Source organism: Podarcis raffonei, chromosome 1, assembly GCF_027172205.1.
Source record: "Podarcis raffonei isolate rPodRaf1 chromosome 1, rPodRaf1.pri, whole genome shotgun sequence".
NCBI lineage: Eukaryota > Metazoa > Chordata > Lepidosauria > Squamata > Lacertidae > Podarcis > Podarcis raffonei.
Genome location: NC_070602.1, coordinates 22,025,832 through 22,049,076, shown reverse-complemented (window position 1 = coordinate 22,049,076; position 23,245 = coordinate 22,025,832). Strand labels below are relative to the sequence as shown.

At 42.3% G+C, this 23,245-nt stretch overlaps 2 protein-coding genes across 5 annotated transcripts in view; one reads left to right on the top strand and one right to left on the bottom strand.

Annotated features, from left to right (window-relative positions):
- The first annotated feature begins 89 nt into the window (after positions 1 to 89).
- UBR7 (ubiquitin protein ligase E3 component n-recognin 7) lies at positions 90 to 13,259 on the top strand. Of its 3 annotated transcripts, none has more exons than XM_053376345.1 (11): positions 90 to 466; positions 2,365 to 2,498; positions 3,501 to 3,561; positions 5,881 to 5,976; positions 6,822 to 6,875; positions 7,828 to 7,933; positions 8,522 to 8,664; positions 9,672 to 9,803; positions 10,688 to 10,850; positions 11,596 to 11,657; positions 12,112 to 13,259. In XM_053376345.1, the coding sequence occupies exons 1-11, from the start codon at positions 284 to 286 to the stop codon at positions 12,202 to 12,204; spliced, it is 1,227 nt and encodes a 408-aa protein (XP_053232320.1). In that variant the 5' UTR covers positions 90 to 283; the 3' UTR covers positions 12,205 to 13,259. The 3 variants fall into 3 exon arrangements, with proteins under 3 accessions (XP_053232320.1, XP_053232310.1, XP_053232302.1); XM_053376335.1 differs by having other exon boundaries at positions 8,492 to 8,664; positions 9,675 to 9,803; XM_053376327.1 differs by having other exon boundaries at positions 91 to 466; positions 8,492 to 8,664.
- A 5,353-nt stretch (positions 13,260 to 18,612) lies between these two features.
- The window catches only part of BTBD7 (BTB domain containing 7), a 76,887-nt gene continuing 72,254 nt past the window's right edge, over positions 18,613 to 23,245 (bottom strand). For both annotated transcript variants that reach the window (XM_053376295.1, XM_053376304.1), the window contains one exon: positions 18,613 to 22,260. In XM_053376295.1, coding sequence (XP_053232270.1) covers positions 21,445 to 22,260 — 816 coding nt within the window. In that variant the 3' untranslated portion in view covers positions 18,613 to 21,444. The remainder of the gene's footprint in view (positions 22,261 to 23,245) is intronic.

Genomic DNA, 23,245 nt, shown 5'->3' with positions numbered 1-23,245 from the left:
TTTGTGATTGGCTTCTGGAGCTCACGTGGGCCTCGTTGGCGTCGCGTGAACATCCCTCCCCCCCCAACGCCCTACTTCTCCTTCCTGCTCCTCCCCACCCAGCGCCTTTTGTCTCGTAGCGTCTGGGTGGCGGCGGCGCAGGACAGCGGACCCCTCGCTTTCCGCTTCCGGCGTGCGCCGGGCGCTCTCTGGTGGCGGTTTGGCGTTTTCCCGCCTTTTCCTCCCCCTCCTCCTCCCCTTCACCGACCAGGCAGGGAAAGGGAGCTGCGTGCTTTAGTTGAGGATGGAGAAAGAGGCGGCGGCGTCTGGCGCCGGCCTACCTGGCGACGAGGGCGAAGAAGGCGAGAGGAGCGCGGAGGAGCCCGTGGTGTCGCTAGCCGAGGTGCTGGCCGAGAGCGAGGAGCTCGAGAAGGAGGCGCGCGCCGTGCTGGGCGGGAGCGACCACGAGCGCTGCAGCTACTCTCAGGTGAGCCCCGCGGGGGCGAGGAGAGAGGGGCGGGGCCCCGCCAGGTGGGGCTTCCCTTTGCGGCCCCTGAGGGGCTGGGGGGGAGGAGGGGCGGCTGAGGTGGTTGGGGGGCGAGGGGAAGCGGGGGCAGAAGGAAAGAGGAATGCCCGCTCCTCTTTATTTCGTTAGTCATTATTTGAAGTAACCCCCCTCCATCATCATCATCATCATATTATTAAATTTTATTGTTTATACTCCGCCCATCTGGCTGGGTTTTCCCAGCCACTCTGCTCAGCCTACTAAAGATTCATGGACTTTCCGCTCAAATGAATCCCAAAGTGGCTGACAAACAATAAACAAGAGCCTCGCAAGTGCAACGTAAACCCTATAATGCAATTTTTAAAAAACCATCCGTAGAAACGCATCCGCAGTGGTCAACAAGATGGCAACGCGGCGGCCGAGCTCCATTCAGCAGCGGCCGAACGTCTTGGTGTTTTTCTCTTCAGCTGACCTCGTGCTTTTGTTAGTTTTGCTTGTTCTTTTTAAAACCCTGTTTGGAAAGGTGGGTGGGATAGGACTCTGTTAGCAGATGTGCTTGGATTATAAAGTCAAAGAGCGTATATGGAAAAGGTAGCTAGGCTTTTACACCCGAAAAACGGTCTTGCGGAGCAATAGTTTCTTGCAGGGCAACCAATTGCGGGGGATCTTTTCTCCATACTTTGGTTTGTTCTTGTGGTCCCATGGTGATCAGACTTTAGTGTGGTTAAATGAAATGAAGGGCATGGAACGGTCACTGGAATCTTACTAATGTCTTCTAAAAGATTACAATAAAGGTAAAGGTACCCCTGCCCAACAGGGCCAGTCGTGACTGACTCTAGGGTTGCGCGCACAAATGCCCCCTTTTGCCTGCTCCCTTTTTGCTACAATTTTGACGTAACTCCGTTCTCACTGCTCCAGGAGTGTATTCTGGCCAGTGATGATCATTCTGAAGCTTGTTGATCATCTGGCTGCATCTCTTGTTTTTCCTCATATTGGCATGCTCCTGGAAAAAAGTTAGGCGTCACATATCTTGGTAGTATCTTGCAGTAACCTCAAGCCGTCTTGCAATAGCTGAAGCAAGGAGGAGGGTGTGTGGGTGTCTTGGTGTGTTTGAAAATAAACTGGGATAGCTTTAGACTAAGGTTCATAGACTAAGATTTAGACTAAGGTTCATGCCTGGCGTGCTCTGGTCCATGGGGTCATGAAGAGTCGGACACAACTAAAAGACTAAACAACAAGGTTCATGCACCTAAGGGGTACAGAAATACACTGGACAGCGATCCTCATCTGTATATGGTACTCTTTATATACCTTGTTCATTAGGGAAGAAAACCCTGAAATATCGAAATACACTGCTTATACATTGCCTGTGAAACAAGGAAGAATTGTGTAAAACAGCAGTGAATGATGGTTGCCTCCTGCTGTTGCCTAGGCAAGGGCAATTTTGTCCCTTTCCTCTTATTTTGTCTGACTTCCCCCTCCCATCAGTAGCTTGTTATCTAGATAATGAAAATATGGGATTATTTGGAAGCTTATTTATACTGCAGTGCACTTGTACAACACCATGTAACACCCTGGTCCTTTTGTTCCCTTTTCAGAAACAAACTTGGCATGGAGTATACAGCATTTTCTGGCTGCCAGTTATTTTAGCTGCCTAAGTGAAATTTCTAATGTGGACACATATTGTTGGCTGAATCTGGAATAATCAGTCCTAAGTTGTAGGATACAGCTGCTTGAGAACATGGGAGCCATTATGGAATCTCCTTTGAAAATGAAAGCTGGATTTGGTTTCTGTACACAAATTCAATTTTGCTTAACTTCAAATTCCCAGACTGGCATTCCCTAACATCTCCATTTTTATGCTGCTGTCTCTTTTCCAGGGAGCTGTAAAGAGGCAAGCCTTGTATGCCTGCAGTACGTGCACGCCGCCAGGAGAAGAACCAGCAGGGATCTGTCTAGCATGCAGTTATGAATGTCATGGCACCCACAAGTTATTTGAGCTGTATACAAAAAGGTAACATTGATTGATTGATTGAATTTATATCCCACACCCTGAAGGAGCCCAGGGTGACAAACAGATCTACAGTTTTAAAAACCAGAACATTATAAATCAGTTTAATTTTTTTAAAAAACAGTTACAGTTAAAACCTTCTAAAATCAGTTATTCCATCCAGTGATCTCAGGGTTGCCAGCAATAGTAATACCGAAAATCAAATTTGTTTCCTCTACTGTACAACATTAATGCAGCTAAACTAAATGCAGGCTGCATTTTAATGTTTTAATTATTTTAATCTTGTTTTTAAGTTGTATTTCAATCAACTTGTTTATATTATTGGTTGTTAGCCGCCCTGAGCCCGGTCTTGGCTGGGGAGGGCAGGGTATAAATAAAATTTATTATTATTATTAAACTAGAATTGCCATTTTGTTGCCACTGTAACTCTTTTATACAATCAGTGGCGGAGAGCAGGTGGGGGCATGGCTGGGGCGTGTCCTGGGGGCGTGGCATGCCACCTGTGGGGGCATGGCGCCCAGCATGGGTGGGGGGGCAGCTGCAATGGCACCCCATCGGGATCGTGCTGCCGGAGGCAGTGCGCTCCCCCACACTCCTCTTCCTCTGCCAGTGTATACAAGAATGCTTTGAAACTCAGGATTGTAACTGCGAGAAAAATGTTACTGAGGTTTAGCAGACATAGAAAACTATTGGATCTGTTAGGTTTAAAAGAAAAACCTTTGGCTGCAGCTGTTTGTTTATTAGCCTCCAATGAGACAACCAAAATAAGTAGTGCTTTGGGCTCACCAAAATGACATGTTCTTGTTCATGATAGTATAATAATCATCAAATTTGTAAATCAAATCTTCTTTGATAAAAACCTTTTTGGGTGTGGTTGAATGATCCTGGTCAGAAGTAGGGATTTTTCATCCATTTATTAATACAGTTAACTTTCCTGAGATATAACTGATGTTCCTAAAACTAAAAAAAGCCCTGTCGGAACTCTGGCTCTTTTTTTCCTCTTAGAAACTTCCGCTGTGATTGTGGAAACAGCAAATTCAAAAATTTGCAATGCAAACTATTTCCAGTAAGTATAATTCTGTTTCCTTTTTGGAGTGTAATTGTAGCTAAACTCTTGTTTCTTTAGTGTGAGAACTTTTACTTGTAATTTCTTTTCTCCTCCCTCTCACAAACATGCATTTCAAAAGTGAGATTGAAATGAAATTTGCAAAGTTCTTAATAGCTGTTGGCCCAGGCTAGCTTTATTTAGTGTCTAGTGACCTTCATGGGTCAGTTCATTGCAGATGTGGACCCACATCCAAATGCCCCTTCACATCTGGGTTGACTCTGCATGGAAATGCAGATTTCATTTGCTGGCTTATAAAAATGGTGTGTACTAGGACTGTGCTATAAATCGCCATATTCTTGAATACAGTGTATTGAAATAACATTGTGATATGTGTTTCAACAAGGCAATATACTGGTGAACAAAAGGTGGAGACTTAACAGCTTCCCAGGGGGTAGCTTAGCTGAACAGATACTTTGCAGATAATTTGCTGGCACCAACTCTTCAGCTTTGTTTGCACTCTCCCTCCTAAATGATGATAAGCCCTCACACAAACCAGCAAACTCTTTCATCTTCACAGGTATCTTTCTACTTAAAGGTAAAGGGACCTCTGACAATTAAGTCTAGTTGCGAACAACTGGGGTTGCGGTGCTCATCTCGCTTAACAGGCCGAAGGGGCCAGCGTTTGTCCGCTTCCACAGACAGTTTTTCTGGGTCATGTGGCCAGCATGACTAAGCCGCTTCTGGCGAAACCAGAGCAGTGCACGGAAACACCATTTACCTTCCCGCAGGAGCGGTACCTATTTATCCTTGCACTGCGTGCTTTCGAACTGCTAGGTTGGCAGGAGCTGGGACTGAACAATGGGAGCTCACCCCGTCCCGGGGATTTGAACTGCTGACATTTCAATCGGCAAGCCCATGTGGCACAGTGGTTTAACCCACAGCTCCACCCGGGTCTTTCCACTTAGCGCTCAGCTAATTATGCAGAGCCTGCTAACAATCTAGGAGGGACCACCTATGGCTAGACAATGAAGATCCAGCAATCAAAGATCTAGCTGCAAAATAAACAAAGAAAGTAAACAAAACTGGAAATCACATCTTTCTTTCCTCACACTCCCCCCCCCCAAAGAGTTTTCATTTTTATTTTTTGGTGGTGTTTATGTTGTTGGTTCCCCCTTAAATAACTTTCCTCCATATCAAAAAGGAAGGGTTTTTTTATTTAAAGGAAACTGTCTTTTTGCTTGCTTGCCCTCCCTCCCATTGATAAAAAGAGAGAGATTGGTGGGATGAGGGCTTTTGAGGATTTCCTTCTGTGTGGGGGGTGGGGATGGAGGGGAGAAGATTTAGCTGGCTGCCTTGTGCTGAAATGGGAGAATGATGGGGAGGGTGTTTTTCAGTAACTAGTGCAAGCTCATGTGTGTCTACTCACAAGTAAGCCTTACTGAATTCAATGAGGCTTACTCCCAGGAAAGTAGAAGTAAGTTCAGTTGAACTCTGTGGGGCTTACACATGCATAGATTCCACTTAGACCTCTGAGTGGGGAAGCAGATTCAACCTGAGTAGTAAATCACTTGAATTAGTTGAAAATTATATGGAAGTGTATTTAATATTTTTATTAAAACTACTACTTCTTTACATTTTAAGGCCCTCCACCGCAGCAGGGAATCTCGTCAAGGCCCTTGGCTGCTGTTGGGAAGCGTAGCGCACCCTCAGCTGCTGCAGGGAGGTTGGGCGGAACCATTTTCCAACAAGGTCCTCCACCATCGCCAATATATGTTGGGATATATCGAGATACAGTGATATTTAGCTGATGATATATTGTGATGTTAAAAATCAAATATTGCCCATCCCTAGTGTGTACACTGTTGTCTGTAAACATATTAATGTGCTTTTTATTAACCTGCTGGACTCAAGTACTTGGAGAAATATCAGTGTGCTTTTTAATGTAGGACACAGCTTGCAATCCAGAGATGGCATCTGAGTCAGATGGACACATTGAGTCTCCATTAACTTCAATTGAGGGAACTCTATTCTTTTTCTTTTATTTGACTCTGCCTTCAAGGAAAAAAACAGTTCATCCTCTTTCTCTTCTGATTACCTCAATTTCTTTCCCTTCCAAAATCTCAAAGGTTTATAGAGTATATAAATTTTTCAGGCTTGAAGTGAGATTCAATAAGGGACATGTGATATGCATTTAATATGCCTGGACATAATAGCAAAGTTTAGCTTTCTGGGATGGCTAAAAGTAAGATACACACCATGATTTAACGGTTTTTATTTCTAGAGTATTTGTTTTCCTCTTGTATTTCGTTTAAGACATATGTCCTAACTTATTTCTAGGAGAAGGCAATGGTGAATCCAGCAAATAAATATAACGATAACTTCTTTGGATTATATTGTGTTTGTAAAAGACCTTACCCAGATCCTGATGATGAGGTAAGATGCTGACGTCTTGTACATGCAAATATGTTTATATGTGTGCAGTTCTAGTAAGTTTTAGTAACTTTACTATGTTTTAAAATAAGCAAAAAGAGATGTTTGTCAGAAGTAGTTGGTGGAAAAGAAAGCTCCGCAATATGTACAGTGCTACTGATCATGTGCCATGACGCAAGAAATTGCACAAACTGGCAACATCAGGGTATTTTTTATGCAGGGAATTTCATTGTGTTCTCTAGGCTTACCCAGTGCCAAATTGACTTTTCATAATGTTGGAACTTGGTGCCATCCATTATAGCTAAATGTTGGAAGATTGAAAACAGACAGAATAAGTATTACTCACACGGTGTTTAGTTAAATTATGGAGTTCACTACAGTGGTACCTCGGGTTAAGAACTTAATTCGTTCTGGAGGTCCGTTCCTAACCTGAAACTGTTCTTAACCTGACATACCACTTTAGCTAATGGGGCCTTCTGCTGCCGCTGTGCTGCCACTGCGCGATTTTTGTTCTCATCCTGAAGCAAAGTTCTTAAACCAAGGTACTATTTCTGGGTTAGTGGAGCCTGTAACCTGAAGCGTCTGTAACCCGAGGTACCACTGTATTAGAAATGTAGTGATGGTAGTGTCCCCTAAGGTAATTGGGACCCTAACAATTTAAGGCTTTAAAAGTTAAAACCATGGAAATGAATCTGCAGGCAGGGCAGATGTTTTAATATAGGTGATTGAGGAGATTGCTATCTCAAGCTTCTCAATAAACAAATTACAGCACCATTTTGCACTCGTTGAACCATCTTCAAAGGTAGCCTGACAAAGATAATTTTGTAATATTTTGGCTCTATTTTTAGATTCCAGATGAAATGATCCAGTGCATAGTTTGTGAAGACTGGTTTCATGGAAGGGTAAGCCCATGTAATAAAATCACTTCATTAAATGGAAAGGGTTGGAAATGTTAAAGTGATAAATTTAACCTGTCAGACCAGATTTTCTAACTTGTACAGGGCTCGCTTCCTCAGCCTCCTTAATTCAAAATAATTGCAAAGATCCCTCAAGCAATACTCTGGAATAATTGAGTTTATGTTGCAAACCTATACACTTAAAACTGTTTACAGTTGGATAGTTAAATCTCCTCCTTATTGGAATAGGCAATGTTTAGATGAAGTTTAGGCATTACATGTTCTAGTAAGGATGAAAGATTGTAAAATAAAGTTAACCCTTCATTTACACAAATGCCTGGGTCACGCTGTATGCCATGGGCAGAGGTAAGATTAGGGGTGCTCTCTACATTAAATATGAAGGAATATTTTATTCTCAATTTCTAATTAGATTGCTGAATTTCTGGATTCTAAGCTAAGCTCTTCTTTCTCCCCCATCCCTCCCAGGGGAAAATTAGGAGTGGATTTTTGTGTGAAAGGACTCTGAACTCAGTTGGTATTAAAACAAAGTCCTGAGCTGAACATAACATAATAATAATAATTTATTATTTATACCCCTGCCCATCTGGCTGGGTTTCCCCAGCCACTCTGTGCTCAGAGACACACTTACTTAATTTGGAGTGCTACAACTCTCCCAACAGTTTGACTTCACCCCCAGAGGCGCACACCTCCATTCTTTCCTGAGACAGATGAATGCCACCAGTTCACTCCTATGAACTATTTTGTACCCAACTTCATTTCTAATAAAACACCAACTTCTAAAGATTCCATAAGTCTGGGGTCTTCTCGTACCTAGTTTAGGGTGTAAAGAAGAAAAAAGATGTGTTCCAGTGCTTGAGGATCACTGGTTTCCCCTTTTTGTTGTTGATGAATAATTTGTTAATATGTGTTTCCCATGTGTTCTCATTTCCACCTCCAGCATCTTGGTGCAATCCCTCCAGATAGTGGGGACTTTCACGAGATGGTGTGTCAGGCTTGCATGGATCGTTGCCCTTTCCTGTGGGCATATGCCTCACAGATAGCAGGTGAGGGGAATAGCTGTTGTGCTAATATTTGTAACCTGGAGCAGCAGCTCAGCCTCGCTAATGCAAGTTTTTGGATTTAACCCATCTTAGTTTCATTAAAATTACTGCAACTTCGACTTGTTTAGGTTGCAGCAGTCTTAATTTTTGCTGATTAAATTGTGTTCTTGCGCGTTGAGATTTCTTAATGTTAGGCATAGTGTATCACCTGACCTTTTGTTGTGGGTAGCCATTTTGATATTTAATAAAAATAAAAATTAATGATTTTATTATTTATACCCTGCCCATCTGACTGGGTTTCCCTAGCCACTCTGGGCAGCTTACATAATATATAAAACATAATAAAGCATGAAACATTAAAAACTTCCAGATACAGGGCTGCCTTCAGAAATCTTCTAAAAGTTGTATAGTTCTTTATCTCCTTGACATCTGACGGGAGGGTATTCCACAGGGAGGGCACCACTACCGAGACAGAAATAATCGTTTCAGGTTTTTGAGAATGAAATAACATATTGTAGCGCAGGCATGCCAATATTAGGTGTGGGTGTCTGTCTTTTGCAGTTCACACTGTGACCAAAGTTACTCCTGCAGCTGAAGATCAAGTTGTGTTGAATGTTGAAGAAACTGAAGAAATAAAAAAAGAAAATGGTATAGATAATCAAATAAAGACCGAAGAAGAAAAAGCAGCACACAATAATGAGCCATCCACCAGCTCTGCCTCCGAGTGTTCTGAGGTAAGCTTTGCATTTATTCTTTTGTGGTTTATGGTCAAAATCTTTCTTTCGTTTGTGCTCAGAGCAAGAGAATAATTATTTATTTATTTTGTCTAGCTGGTTATTACAAAGATAAAATATATAAAATAGAATAAAAACGGAATTAAATGCTTCACCCATTGACTTTCTGTTAAGGGACAGGTCTTCCTACAGCTCTGAAAAATTGGCCTGTTTTACCCTTACAAAGGCAATTTTGAGGAGAAAAGTTTGTGTCAAAACTATGTGAGCATGTAACTCTTTTGTGAAGCATGTAAATTCATGTAATTCAGCTAATTACCTGCCAGACAAACACACCGTTTTGTGTGTATGAGCACCCTAGTGTCCAAGTCATATGGGAACTGCCTGACACCAGTAGCTGCATGTGCAACTGGGAAATGTAACAGGAACCCCAGACTCAAAATAATTATATCCAGTGTTCGTAGACCCACTGAAACTGATGGAAGTAACTAACATGGGTCTGTTAATTTTAATGGGTCTTCTCTGAGTAGAACTTAGTTGGATACCTTCACAAGTGGGACTGAAATGAACAGAAAGATTCATGTCAAATGTGCCTGTAGAGTCAGAAAGCAAGTATTAGAAGGATTATTTCCGGTACTACAGTGTTTGTGCATTTTTTGGCTGAGAAAACGAGAACTGTGAGCTCCTCTTTTTGCAAGATTTAGTCAGATGAGGTTTTTTTCAATACAATGTCTAGGAAGAACGTGAAGGTATTTTGGGAACCTCAGGAGGAATAAATGGAGTTAGGCTTGGTGAGGTATTTGCTACTCTGCTTGCTTTCCTGGTTCCCTAGACCTCAATTCAAGTCTGAGCCTCATGTGCATATTCCATTTTTTAGTTACGGCATTACTATCATCTTACTGCTACCAGATCGCAGTTTTGTAATAACTTTGTAGAAAGCTAAGAAGTGCACAGGCTAGAATGAACAACACCTATGGATATGGAAGAGAAACTTACCTTTCATTTTGCAGCAGACAGTTAAGAAAGAAGAATCCACCTGCAGATTCCAAGAACTTAAAGCCAAGCAGTACGTACAGAAGAACAGGGCCACCTTTTGGCCACACAACTGGCGAAGCAAATTGTGCACCTGCAAAGAATGTATGGTATGTATTTTTGAAAATCTCCAATTTTCATGTTTGCTTTAGAACTATCTAGAATGGAGTTCACCTATGAACTTGCAAGTGGCTGAATAAAAATGGAAGGAGTGGGGAAGCGTAAACCTGTGAGACTTAACCTGTTTTTGTCTGAAAAAATATAATGAATTCTATCGGGCAGGTTACAAAAAAGAGTGATGCTTGCTTGTAATTTGTCTATTCATTTGATTCACAATTGGAGTCTCTCTTCTAGTCCTCAAATTTCAAAGCTCTATGCATACATGGGGGAAGAGGAAGTAGAGGAGAAATGTCCCTTTTTTGCTTTTCCTCTTCTACAGCTGTTCTTGCCCTTTAATTCTTAATCCTGTGTGGATATGTTTGCTGGCTTTGCATGCAGATATGTTTGCTGGCCTTGCATCCCATTACCTAGGTTTCCTTGCCTGGCTCCATTTGTCACTTCCACCTTTCGTTGGCCTGCGTTGAAATTTGCAGGCTCCAGCTGCACATTGTTATCTCTTCCTTTGAGGCATTTGGAAATATTTAAGGTGGTATTCAAATAAGTTTGAGAATAACTAATTTAGGTTCATGAATTTCAGTTGGTCTAGTCTGAGTAAAACTTAGTAACTCCCCCCCCCCCCAAGAAGGGAAGTGTCTATTATTGATTGATTGCATTTGTACACCAGAGGCTCCCAGAGTGTCTTGCATAAACGGGTCAGGAAGGGAAGAGTAAAAGAAATGGAGCTGGACTGTCATAGCAGAGGTGATAGAGTGAGCCCTGCTTCCTTTGTAGCCCATTCATAGAATGGCTGCCCTGAGGTGCCAGTTGAGGGAGGCCAGAAGAGGCCAAGGTGATCAATTCAGTTCTGTATTTAAAATAAACTTTTGTTTTTTAGAAAATGTATTGTGACCTGGAAGTCCCATTTCTAACAGAGGAATGTGATACAGTCTTAGCCTATGAGAATAAAGGGACAAGTGACCAGGAAGCAGACAGAAGAGATCCTCTAATGGACACACTTAGCAGCATGAATAGAGTCCAGCAGGTGGAGCTAATCAGTGGTAAGTGATGGAGCTTTTATACTTTTTACCCAGCTGGTGGGAGGGCACCAGGTTGGGGAATGCTTAGGCAGAATGTTGTGCAGAATGCAGCAGCTTGGTTTCAGACTGCTGGTCATAGAATCATAGTGTTGAAGGGAGCCCCAGGATCATCTAGTCCAACCTCATTCAATACTGGAATCTCAGTTGAAGCATCCATGACAGATGGCCATCCAACCTCTGCTTAAAAACCTCCAAGGAAGGAGAATCCACCACTTTTTGAGGTAGTCTGTTCCACTGCTGAACAGCTCTTAACGTCAGAACGTTCTTCCTGATGTTGAGTTGGAATCTTCTTTATTTTAACTTGAATCCATGGTTCAAATCCTACCCTCTGGAGCAGGAGAAAGGAAACTTGCTCCATCATAAGGCTTGGTATTCCAGACCCTTAATCATCTTGCTTGCCCTTCTCTGCACGTGTTCCATCTTGTCAATATCCTCCTTAAATTGTGGTGCACAGAACTGAACACAGTACTCTGTGTAGCCTGGCCAATGCTCAATAGATTGGTACTGTTACTTCCCTTGAATGGAAAATCCATGCTAAACTAAGTTGATATGTTGAGCAAAAAAGCAGACCAGAGGAGCGGGGAGGTAGAGGAGCAGTATGAGTCTTGGACCATATTTGGTTGCAATTAGTCAGCTAAATGGGAGAAAAACAATCCATTAAGTAAATTCACAACTACAGTAACACAATATTTTTTTAAAAATCTAGAATACAATGACTTGAAAACAGAACTGACAGACTATTTGAGAAGATTTGCGAATGACGGAACAGTAAGTATATAACTCCATAGCGATTCTCTTTTGTTGATTTACAGATTAATCATACTCGGTTGTAACAGAATTGGAAGGTAATAAGGCTTTTAGGCTTAGGTCCTCAGTTTCTCAGGTCACTCATAAAGCTCACTGGTGACCTTGGGCCATATCTTCCTCATAGAATTGTTTTAAGGATGTTAATGGAGGTAAGAGGAATTTGTGTATTAGTTATCATGAGCCCTTAGGAGGAATTAAGCCATTTTTCAGAACAGACTCAATAATTCATTTTAAAGTGTAATGTCTCAAAATGACCTTTAGTAGTTTGACTTTCAAAACCTTGTTTAGCATCCCAAATAAAATGCCTTGATTTCTGCCCTATTAGCGACCACCATGCTTTTCATCCAGGCCTTAACTTACATTTAAAATGTGTCAGTTCCATTATTTTCTTCCACCAACTTTTACTTGCCACCAGGTTGTTAAGAGAGAAGACATTCAGCAGTTTTTTGAAGAATTTCAGTCTCGGAAGAGGAGGAGAACAGACCGGATGCAGTACTACTGTAGCTAGACTGGCCAGGAAATCGAAGGACAAGTTTTTTGCTACCCCTTTTCATTCTTCCCTCCCTTCTGATTTAATTCAACTACCTGTTCATCTTGCCTTTTGTCCTATAAGGCAATGCTTGCTGCTTTACAGCTTAAACATGTGCTCTAATTTCATGGCAGCTGTGCTGAAAATTAACAAGATCATGGTTTCATAAAAATGCCAATTAATTTGCGTTGACGGAATTGGGGATGGGTTTAGTGTCCAAAGGTATATACTTAGAAAAAGATTAACAAGCCTTCTAAACAGCTGTAGGTGATGAATGATTCTTCAGTTGGTTAAAAGAAAAACCTAGATCACTGACTGAAGTTTACAGAACAATGTTTTTAATCAGGGTACCCCTTTTTCATGCAGATCTGTTTTTAAAATAAGAATTCATACCTGTTCAATTTAAGTATACTCTCTTACTAATTTCTAGTACAAATCATGTTCTGTAGACATTTTGCTTGTTTAAGAGAGTGAATACAGGATCAGAATGGATTAATGAACCTCTCATTGAATGAAGTACAAATTCTAGCTAAACTTTGAAATGAACAGACTGACACATGAAAATTCTAGATAATATTTCCTTGATAACTCCTGTATAGCAGCTTTTTACAATGAAATTACTGTAAATGTTAATTTCCTGCCCCCACAGAATGTAAATACATTGGTTGCTGCAGGATGCTACTAGGTTATCATTGTACTTTTTAGACTGCAAGGAATCTCTGGTTTGGAAGCTTATATAATGTAATTGTTCTAGTTTGTATATGTTTCAGAGGGGTAGCCTACAAAGGTATTTACCCACCTGTAAAATAATGAACTTGTGATCTTTTTGTAATTTTAGATAATAAAACCAAGGCAAGAATATTGTAAATAATGTTAAAACCAATGTTCAGAAGCAGTTTTCTTATTAGTGCTCAACTTAATGATCTAATTATTCAAGCAAATCTTAAATGTGTGTATTCAGAACCCTTAAAGCGATGTCTTCTTCTGCCACCATTTGGTTTTTTTAATCTCAATAAAGCAGTTGGTTGTCATTAGTGATGTTGCTAAATTTTGGAATGATTCTGCCTGTTCAAAAACTTTTGCAAATGTGGTTTACTCAGAGCTGCTTCATTTTCATTCCAGCAGCCTGAAGAGGATAGTTCCTACTCAGTCTGATTTGAAACAAGAAAATGGTAGGCTTGCTCTAGAGATTATGGGCTCCTAGAGACATAATGCAAGATTTGCTTATGGCAGAGCAAGCAGGTGTTTGATAGCCTTGCTTCTAGTCTCATCAATGTTAGTATGTGTCAGCGCTGCCCAAGGTCCCAGCTCACACAAGACCAACGCTGCTTCGTTCTTTAGTATAAAAGTCTTTATTGAGGTTCAGTTTCACTTTCACACGCGCAGCGTGCAACGCTACGTCTGTAACCTTAGACCGCCGAAGCTCCATCTGAATCTCCTCCCCCCTGACACCAGTTTAAGATTCTAGCCTTACTCCACCTCTTCCTCGGTTTCTTCCTTCTCTGGGTCCGCCTGCTAGTTGGGGTCTCACCCTTCCTAGACTCCTCTGACGCTGAGTCCCCTGACTCTTCCCCCTCCCTCCTTCGGGCTTTAGGACCTGGCTCCCAATCCGGGTTTTCTGCTGTCCCGCGCTCCTGCACATTTGAACTTGGCGTGCGTGCGCAGCCTCCCACTTTCCTTCTGACCGTTACACTTGTGTCACTGCTCCCTCCTTCGGGGAGGCTAGCTGGACCTGACCTTCCCTCCGTTTCCCCACTTTCCGATGGGGGCGTGGTCATCCCTGACTCATCTTCTCTCCCCGCTGGAGGAGAGGCTGGTCCTGACTCATGTGACTCTTCCCCCCCACTGCGCTCTGGTGGGGGAGCTGGTCCTGATCCTCCGCTGCTCCCTTGGGAGTCCCCGCTGGCCCCTTGCTTCTGGTGCGTCCCCCCTGGGACCCCCCTTGCCCTTACCATAGGCGCCGCCTTCTGGGAATCTTCTGATTCGCTGGAGAAGCTCATGGAATCTCTCGGGTCACTGTCATATTCCCCTACGCTCCCCTCGGATTCCTCTCCTCCGCTCTCTATTTGCTCTCTCCCCTGTGCTTCTGCTCCTGAGCCTCTGACAGTATGCCATTACTGTATCAGCTAGTTTAATGCCAACGTCACTTGTCTTTGCATGTGGCTTGTGGCTTCCCTCACTTGGCTCTGCCCCCCCCCATAGTAGCTGCTGCAGGAAGCATGGCAGCCGCGGAGAAAAGGATTAGCCCTCCCCCTTCCAACTTTTTGAAGATTCCCTTGCCCAAGCACGCTGTTGCAATATGTCTATGCTCAAAGAAGGGAGGCAACAGTGGGGTAGGGTAATATGCCCATACTAGAGCAGTTTGCTTGGGGTAACTAGGCTGCATTGTGAGAGAATTTAAAGGAATGTTAAGTAGGAGAATGGGGTATATGCTAGTGATAGTGGAATGGCTGTGGCCTTGCTCATTTTTAGATGCAGCCTTGCCTTTCCACTGGCATGTAACCATAATGTTTCCCATGGACAGCACACATCCTGGTTTAATAATAAAAATACCCCGCCTATGTGGTTGGGCTTCCCCAGCCACTCTGGATGGCTCCCAACAGAATATTAATAATAACTAGGGTGCCAGTGTGTTGTTTTGCATATTCCCTCAGCCAAAACTCAGGGCTACATGGGTAACTTGCACTGTGGTTGATTTTTAATCTTGAAGCTGTTACACTACCTATCTATGATGTGCTAAATGAAATAAATAACTTCTGTTCAGGATCATTGGATGCACATCTGTACCCAACCACATTGCTGTAAACAAGGGAAGTAGTGCAATACATGAATCAGATCCATCTAGTTTGACACAGATTGTGGTTTTGCATTTCGAAAAGCACCGTAGGAGGTAGTGAGAAAATTGATATACTAAGTATTTAATACACAATACTCACAGGGTTTGGGTTGGTTCATGTGGGGAAGAGGTGGTCCTCAGCCACATCAGGCTTTGCAGGTCAAAACCAGCACTTTGGAAACTGATACGCAACCAGTGTAGTTGTGCTAGAATTGGTTATATGGACTGACTGTCCTACCCAGGTCAATCTGGCTGCTGAATTCTGCACCACCTGCAGGTATTGAACCTTCAAAGGCCACCCCATGTATAGCTCATGTACAACTAGGTTACCAGAGCCTAGACAACAGAAGTAAGGCTGGGCCCACCACATGGAACTGACAGAAGGCCTTCCACTCTACCAGGGTTACTTGGGCCTTGAGCAACAGCAGTGAATCCAGAACTGCCCCCAAGCTACATACTTGCTGCTTCAGAGGGGGTATAACCCCATCCTTCCAGTCTTGGCTGGATTAAGCTGCAGGTGGCTCTTATCCAGTCTTGTTACTGAGGCTGAAGACAGAGCCCAACACACTTTCAGTGAAGGTTACACATGCATATTCAACAGTAATTGGGCTTAAGGATATTGTTAAATAGATGTAGCCATGCTGGTTCATTAGTGAGGGGAAATCGAAAAGATACAGCAGAGTAATAGCCTTATTGGAATCAAGTAAAATGTATCTAACTACGGAGCAAACTTTGGCATAACCTGAAACCTGTGGGATAACCAGCCTCAGATAACCAACATACTTAAGTCTCATTAATGAATGAAGTGGTTAATGCCATTGAGTAAGCTGTCTTGCCAGGCTTAGGTCACTCCCACTCACCTTGGGAGTAATCAAGCCTATTGTACCTTAGTCTGCCTGAGCAGCTCAGTGCAAAGAGGTCTGAGCTGATTCCTCCAAGCTCACACCCCATGGCTCTAACAAGACTTTCTTGTGTTCCTATACCAGTCTGTATAGGAACACAAGAAAGTGTTCACCATTGTAACTAAGCCAAGTTTTACTGCCTGTGTTTTATGACTGATGCATAGAAAAATCACATAAACCTGACCTTCGGAGAGTTTGTAAGTAAACCATTTTTAACCTACCAAATGTGTGGTCTTTTTCTATGCTAAGGGAAGAGGGAAGTTTTGGAACTCACAAGGGCATATTTTAAAGGGCAAACAACATAGACTTCCACACTTTAGTTTACTGTGATTCCCTCACCAAAGAGTACTTGCCCCAAACTGGAACCTTGGCATCCAGGAATTCTCCTTTTATATACCAATCTTTTCCCTGCCACCAACAAAATCTGTATTGTATCTACCAGTCTAATTCTGCAAAGCACCTCCTGTACTCCATCTTTTATAAACTGTATTCCTATCCTATCCTGTCTTTTCTAACTTTCCTGCCTACCCCTTTGTTTCTTTTTTATACCTAACCTGAAGAAGAGTTCCAAAGCTACTTTGCAACATTTTAGTTCCTAATAAAAGTTATTGCCTTGTAGCCTTGAGATTTTATTGAGAAGTGGTACTTCTTTCAAGACAGGAAATTAATATAATCGGAAGGAGTATGCTTGGCAGCTGTGCACAGTAATGTGTTTTCGTCTCAGACAGGAGGAAAAAAATGTTACTATACGTTAGCATGCTGCATGCAGAAGTTGTCTTTTATCGTGACTGAATCAAATAAATTTTACACAGGATTTTTCTAGACAAGCCATTTATTTGAAATGCCAACTATATGTAGGATAAAGTCAGTGTTAACATGCTTCTCAGCAACAGTAGAAAAATAGAACCAGTGAAAACCTTTTTACAACTGTAATGGTACTCAAAAGAGAAATGTATTGTTTTACAATGCATCACACAAGACTAGAATTCAATTCTAGAGGTACCTAAATAAAAATACTATATTTTCTTAAAAAACCAATATGTACAATTGAAGCGTAAACAAGTTTTACAAAGTACTGGTTATGCAGGTTGTAGAAAAAACACTTGCATAGGACATGAAGTTGTTGTAAGAAAATTTCTGAGCCTTTAGTATTGAAGGCACTTGACTTTATACCAGTAACAGCACAAAACAACGCAACATCATGGACACTTAACACCTTCCAGAAATACAAACATGTACGGAAACAGCATCCCCTCCCCCTCCAGCTTCCTCTAGCATTCCACACACAGCCCCTCCACCATTTAAAAGCACAGTCATTGGGAGAAGCTAGAATAATTGTTCCATCCAAAGCCCATTTCAAAATAAGTTACATAAGAGGTGAAAATATGGTTTGGAATAACAAGCAAGAGCCAGTCTCTTCATTTTCTCTCTTTTTAAAGGCAGAAAAAAGAGATCAAAGACAGGAATTAAAACATGATACGTAAATGGTCACTGTACGGTAGTCTTACAGGATAACAAGGATAACTGAAGAATTAACTCTTAACAGTATACTTTCAGAAGACTTATTGTAAACACATTGGCTGGGATACAAAGTGGCATGTCTACATGGTGGTTTTTCCACTTCCTTCTCCTGGCGGGAGAATCCTTGTCACTTCCCAACCCACACAGCCCTTTGCACCTCTGGAAGTTTAAAAAAAGAGAACAACCCACGCAAGGTAGATGCATGGAAACACAATGTGTTTGTGTGCGCACATGCACACACACACACACACACACACACACACACACACACTTCTAGTTCCCAATCATGGATTAGAACACACAGTTTTTCCTAGCAGGATGGATACCAAACCAGTTTTGGACACGACTCTTCTGTTGCAGCAGAAATAGCTAAGATTATAGTTTTAAATTTCCATACTGAAGCATCTTTCATTGGTTTACCAATTGTTCAGTAAGCAATTATTTCTCTTTCAAAACCACAGCTGTATGGTTACTGAATACTTGGAATTTCCTAAAAGGTATTCAGAAGTGCTTCATGCAAACAAAAGATTATTTATTTAAGCTGCTAAAACTGTATTGTGCATTGAAGATGCCAAACACACAGCATAGTTGTCAATTACTGAAACACTGAATAGCTGGGATTTGCTCATGAGTCCTGATTTTTTGGAGGACAAAGGGACCAAACGGTTGAAGTTCTGAGTAAATCATCTGCCCAGCAGATTGTAAAACTAATTTCAATTATGGCACAATACATGTTTGATCAATTTGTTGCCGGGCCAAGTTAACACCCAGACAAAACCGTTGCATTGCACTGTTCCTTTTTGGAACAGGGGGGTCATTTCAAATTTTGGGAGAGTGCTGGTGGCCCGAGTCACAAAGTGCCTCCTAAGGTGGGGGTCATGGCAGAACACAAAATTAGACAAGCACCCTGACAACCTTATGCCTACCACAGTCAGCTATGCCCTGATCATGGAGATCGCTCTACCAATCACCCATGCACTGGTGCTGTTGCTGTCTAATGACAGGGAGCATTTGTCAGTGTCAAGAAAAATATACAAGGTGGTCACATCACGTTCACTTTCATTTCACAGAAATCACTTAGAAGATACCAGCACATTTTGCCCCATAACTAGAGACTTGCCTCTTTAAAAAAAAGAAAGCTTGGGAGTCTGGGGAACCTGCCCAGGGGCACAAACGAAAGCCTTTGTGGGCAACACGGTACCCAATGTCGCCAGGTTGGCGACTCCTGCTCTATCAAATCATGGATATTAAAGTTTGGCTTTAGTTGGCCAGTTGCTCATATGCCGTTTACAAAATATAGATATCAAAATCCGCCTTTTCCTAAGGAAGTGCAAGAGGAGTTGAATGACACTGGATGAATAAATGAGCTACCCAGAGGTCCTGCTAAAACTGATCAAACTCAATCTGACCACTGCTGGGAAACTGATCTACTTTAATAAGTCAAAGAATCCGAGAAGAGTTTTGTTGACACATTAGAAACAGCAAGTTCTTAATTAAAGCCATAGAGGTAAAGAAGCCAGTTTCTTGCCATCTCAAAAATTTCTCTGGGAACATTTGCACCCCGCTTTCTGACTTAATACAAGTTGTTTTACATTGTCTAAATAACTCTGTTATCTCAAGGTATGCTACAAAATTCTGTCTCTTACAAGGATTTGCTTTCATCTAGAATGTCATCCAATGGTCTGAAATGGCAACTACCTGACTCCAAAAGCGGTACGTTTTGTTCACTGGGAGCCAATATGCACCTAAATAGCTTCTCACAAAGCTTATTCCACAGTAAAAACCATGTGTAAACTAAACCTGGGTGGATTATTTCAGCCAACTCTATAGCCACTATTGAGATCAAGAATTTACCCCTCGGGTAACTCACAGACAGAGCTAGGCACACATTACACTACTAACGTACTGAAGCAAACAGGCTCTGTTTCAGACATGGACAAAATGACCTACTTGAAATAACAGAATATCTAAAACCTAGAATATGGACGTTTCTGTGTGCTCTTGTTTGGAAGAGTGGGTTTAAAGATATATTCGGTGTGCATGAGTAGGTGGATCAAAGGTAAGTCTTGTCCCAAAATTCTCTGGAAGGCAAAGCCAATCTCACAAACTTCTCCTATACCATGAAAGACAGCTAAAAAGCACTAGACAAGATGATATAGTAGATTCTCATCTTCCCTTGTCCTCAAAATTAAAAAGGCAGAGGATAGAAGACTTTATGCTTTATGCATTTGCACCATTGTAGCAAAGTTAATGTAGTGTGAAAATTCTGGACAAGACAGTCTCTCACTCATACACACTATCCATCAAGGATCCAGAACTTCTGTTTGCTTTAACAGTGTTTGCCCCCTAAAAGAAATAGGACACAGCAACTGAAAGGCAGGAGCTGGTGCTCTTGTTAGAGCTGAAAACAAAAGTGTGATTAAACATTGAAAAAGTGTACATTTAAAACAGCGTCAAGTATCTAAAATCAAGAGTCAGATTTAAGGTTAGAACAGCCTTTAGTTAATATTCTGACTGAGGTCTTCTGGTGATGGAAGATCTGCATTTTAGAGCTGGCCACCCTATCAGGCCTGTAATAGGAGATGCCACACAGCAGCACTGGGGCTTTCCCAATACTTGCATGAGAAAAGACATGGTGGGTGCATACAACTGCTGACAGCCCAAATGGCCATCATTAGCAGCAATGGGCGTTTCTAAGCAATCGGCCCCGTCTCTTTACTTTGTGTTCATAAAAGCACGGAGTCCCCAGAGTCTTTTTAAAAAGACAAAACCAAACGTGCACACACGGAAGAGGTTGGGATGAAGAAATTAAGTGCTAAATTGCTTACAGCTAATTTAAGCCTTAGGCGTTCCTCTTCAATTTGTGATTTCCGTCCACAAAGCAAGAGACTCACGGGGTCCAGGAGCCCTCAGTGACATCACTAAGGTTGAAGCCCTTGTGGTTGCTTAATCACAGGTGGAAGAAAGAAGGCAGAAAGCACTCCTTTGGGTGCCTCTACTGGAGACAGGCAGCTTCCTCTAAGGAGATGGAGCGTTAACACCAAAGTCAGGTGTTATGCAGCATCTTCTCACTGTCCTGGGTTGGTACAAAACCTTCCCATACCTGCATATCCTTACTCAAAGGAAAAATTGATGAGAGTGTTTACAGTACTGTCACAATTTGCAGTACCAGGTGTATTCCAACAAAAGGAGTTAACTAAGTGCTTCTCAGAGGTGTTATGTCAGCCCCCAACGCCTGCAAGAGAGAGAGAAAGAGAGAGAGAGAAGATTTCAAGGAACCCAAAGAGAGTTATACTCCTCACTTCCACAGAAAACCTTGGCCACAAACATCAGTGAGGGCTTGCTACATCAAGATGAAGGCCAGCTGCCATGGACTTGGTAAACAGAACAAACGTATTAGGCTGGATTCTTGCACTAGTGGTAGACCAGGAAGGCTTGAGACTGAACCAGAGCAGTTACTTAGATGTGCTGTTCTTTGGAATTCCTATAGTCATTCAAAAATAAAGACAGACATTGTCACCATTTGATAAGAAAATACATATCTCAGTGCGCAAACCCAATGCGCACAGGAAGCCGGAAGGTGAATTCTTTTTTTAAAAGCCACCCAAGAGAGCATGAACATTGTCCTTTAAATATAACAGCAAGTTTTAACATACTAGTACAAAAACTAAATAAAATTAATGTACAGGTGCAAAAGGCTACCTTTCATTTTTTGTTAAAGGTGCCGGCTATTTTTTTCTTTTTAAGAGGCTTAACAAAATCTGTTCCGGACACAAACTCTGGAGCAGCATTCCAAACAAACTGGTAGCATGCCATCTCTAAGGAAGCCATGTATGTACAAAAATAATAATTAAAAAAGTGATGTGGCAGCTGGCAATAAATGAACCAAAGTCAGGCCAGAGGTGGCAAAGACTGGATATTTCATGACTCTTAGGCACAGAGAAGAAGTGGAGGTGGTTTTCAGAGGGCAGATTTTTTGTACAGGAAGTCTGGTTTGCTGGGAGACCTCCTTCCTCTGCTTACTGCCTCTTCCCTTTCCAAATCCACATTTCTCTGTGCTTCATGCTCCAAGGGCTCAAGGTCTGCCAGCCTCCGGCCGGACTGCTCTTCATGGATCTCTGAGCTGTATGCAGGCAGAGAAGGCCGGCCAGAGGTTAACCCATAGGTTAAGTCAGTTTCTATTTTTGTTCGCCCCCTTGCGTGAACTGGGCCATTTCCAGCATTCTCTTGGGCAGCCAATGCCAAGTCCAACCGCTGGGGAGGTTGTTCTAAGACATCGAGGTGTATCGGTTCATTCTTTTGTTTATGCGGATGCCCTTCTTGAGAAAGTGCATACTCCCTCCAAGAGTCTTCAAGCTTTTTTGGAGAGATGTGGTTAGGTAAGTGGGTGGCCTTTAAGCCGCTGGGTGATGCTTTATTGTGGCTGTACAAATCTGGGCCAAAATAGATACCTTGAGAAGGTGAAGGAGTGTGCCTGCTGGGGGCAGGAGTAGACGGTCTGCATGCAGCGTTGGAGAAATCGTAGAAATCTGGGTATTCCTGCGGATTCTCTCTCGAATCCAGTTTTTGTTCAACTGAATGTTTTTTCCGGGAACTGTGCATGTGCCTTGTCTGAAGGCATGAAATGTGCTGGGCTGCTCCTGGCCCAACCTCCAGAACAGGCTGGCTCAGTTCTGTGTCAGCAGTGAGCTCTGGCAGCCTCCTGTCCTTCAGAGACATTGTCGACACACCCATAGCGATATCTGGCATCAGTTCATTGAGCACAGGTTGAGTACCCTGGAAAAGAGAAGAGAACACCCATTTCTACTTGTGCTACTTATTCCCCTGTGTTCCAGCTATAAGCAACATACTTTCGCCTCCCCCAGAACTATTTCAGCTTAAGAAAGTCCAAGCTTGCCACAGGCCACAGCTACATGTTAAGAGAACATGCTCCCTTAAACACACACACACACACACACACACACACTTACGTAGGTTTTTTGTACTATCAGCATAAACAGATGGGTTAAAGAGCATTTCCAACTACAAAAGGAGTTTTATTTTATTTTATTTACTGTATTTCCCTATGTATAACACACACCCATGTATAAGGAGACTCCCTATTTTATGGAACTGCAACAAACATTTTTTTGGGGGGAGATTGCCCAGAGTTGTTGAGCTTTTTTGGGGGGGTGGGGGTCACCACCACCAAACGCTCTACGGCCTGCCCGCCGTTGGAAACAAACAATCACACAACAAATCAGTGCTGCCTATCTAATGAAGGTGCTATATAATGAAGGTGCAAGGTGAATGCAGAGTCCGGGTCAGTTTATATGGAGAGAGGCAGTCCTTCAGGTGCTGTGGTCCTGAGCTACAAAGTCTTTATAGGCCACTCTTCGGGCTTACAGTGGCCAACTTTAGAGCAGTTTGCTATACAGATTAGCTTCCAAAACCAATTATTTTGGACATTTAAACTTCAGTGACATAGTTATCAGAGACGATTGACAACAAATCTAGAGACACTGATATCAGTTCAAGAAATCTATGTAACTGAAGCATATACAAGACTCAAAGCCAGATGAATTTAACTCCATGAAGGACTTTTGCAACTGGGCCATCTAATAAACAAACCTTATATTAGTGGAAGAAGCAGGAGTCAATGTCATCAGAGAAACTGGTTTCATATGTGTGGGCTTGTTGTCTAGAATTATTTCCACCTGCTGTAGCAATGCATTTCGGACTGATTATTATTGGTAGGAGTTTCATACTGGATTAGCTAACT

Bases quoted from the DNA above. Each gene is read 5' to 3' on its own strand.
- UBR7 (XM_053376327.1), top strand. From the start codon at position 284: ATGGAGAAAGAGGCGGCGGCGTCTGGCGCCGGCCTACCTGGCGACGAG. The intron at 2,499-3,500 runs GTAACATTGATT...TTTTCCTCTTAG, and splicing joins TTTGAGCTGTATACAAAAAG to AAACTTCCGCTGTGATTGTG. The intron at 3,562-5,880 runs GTAAGTATAATT...ACTTATTTCTAG, and splicing joins TGCAATGCAAACTATTTCCA to GAGAAGGCAATGGTGAATCC.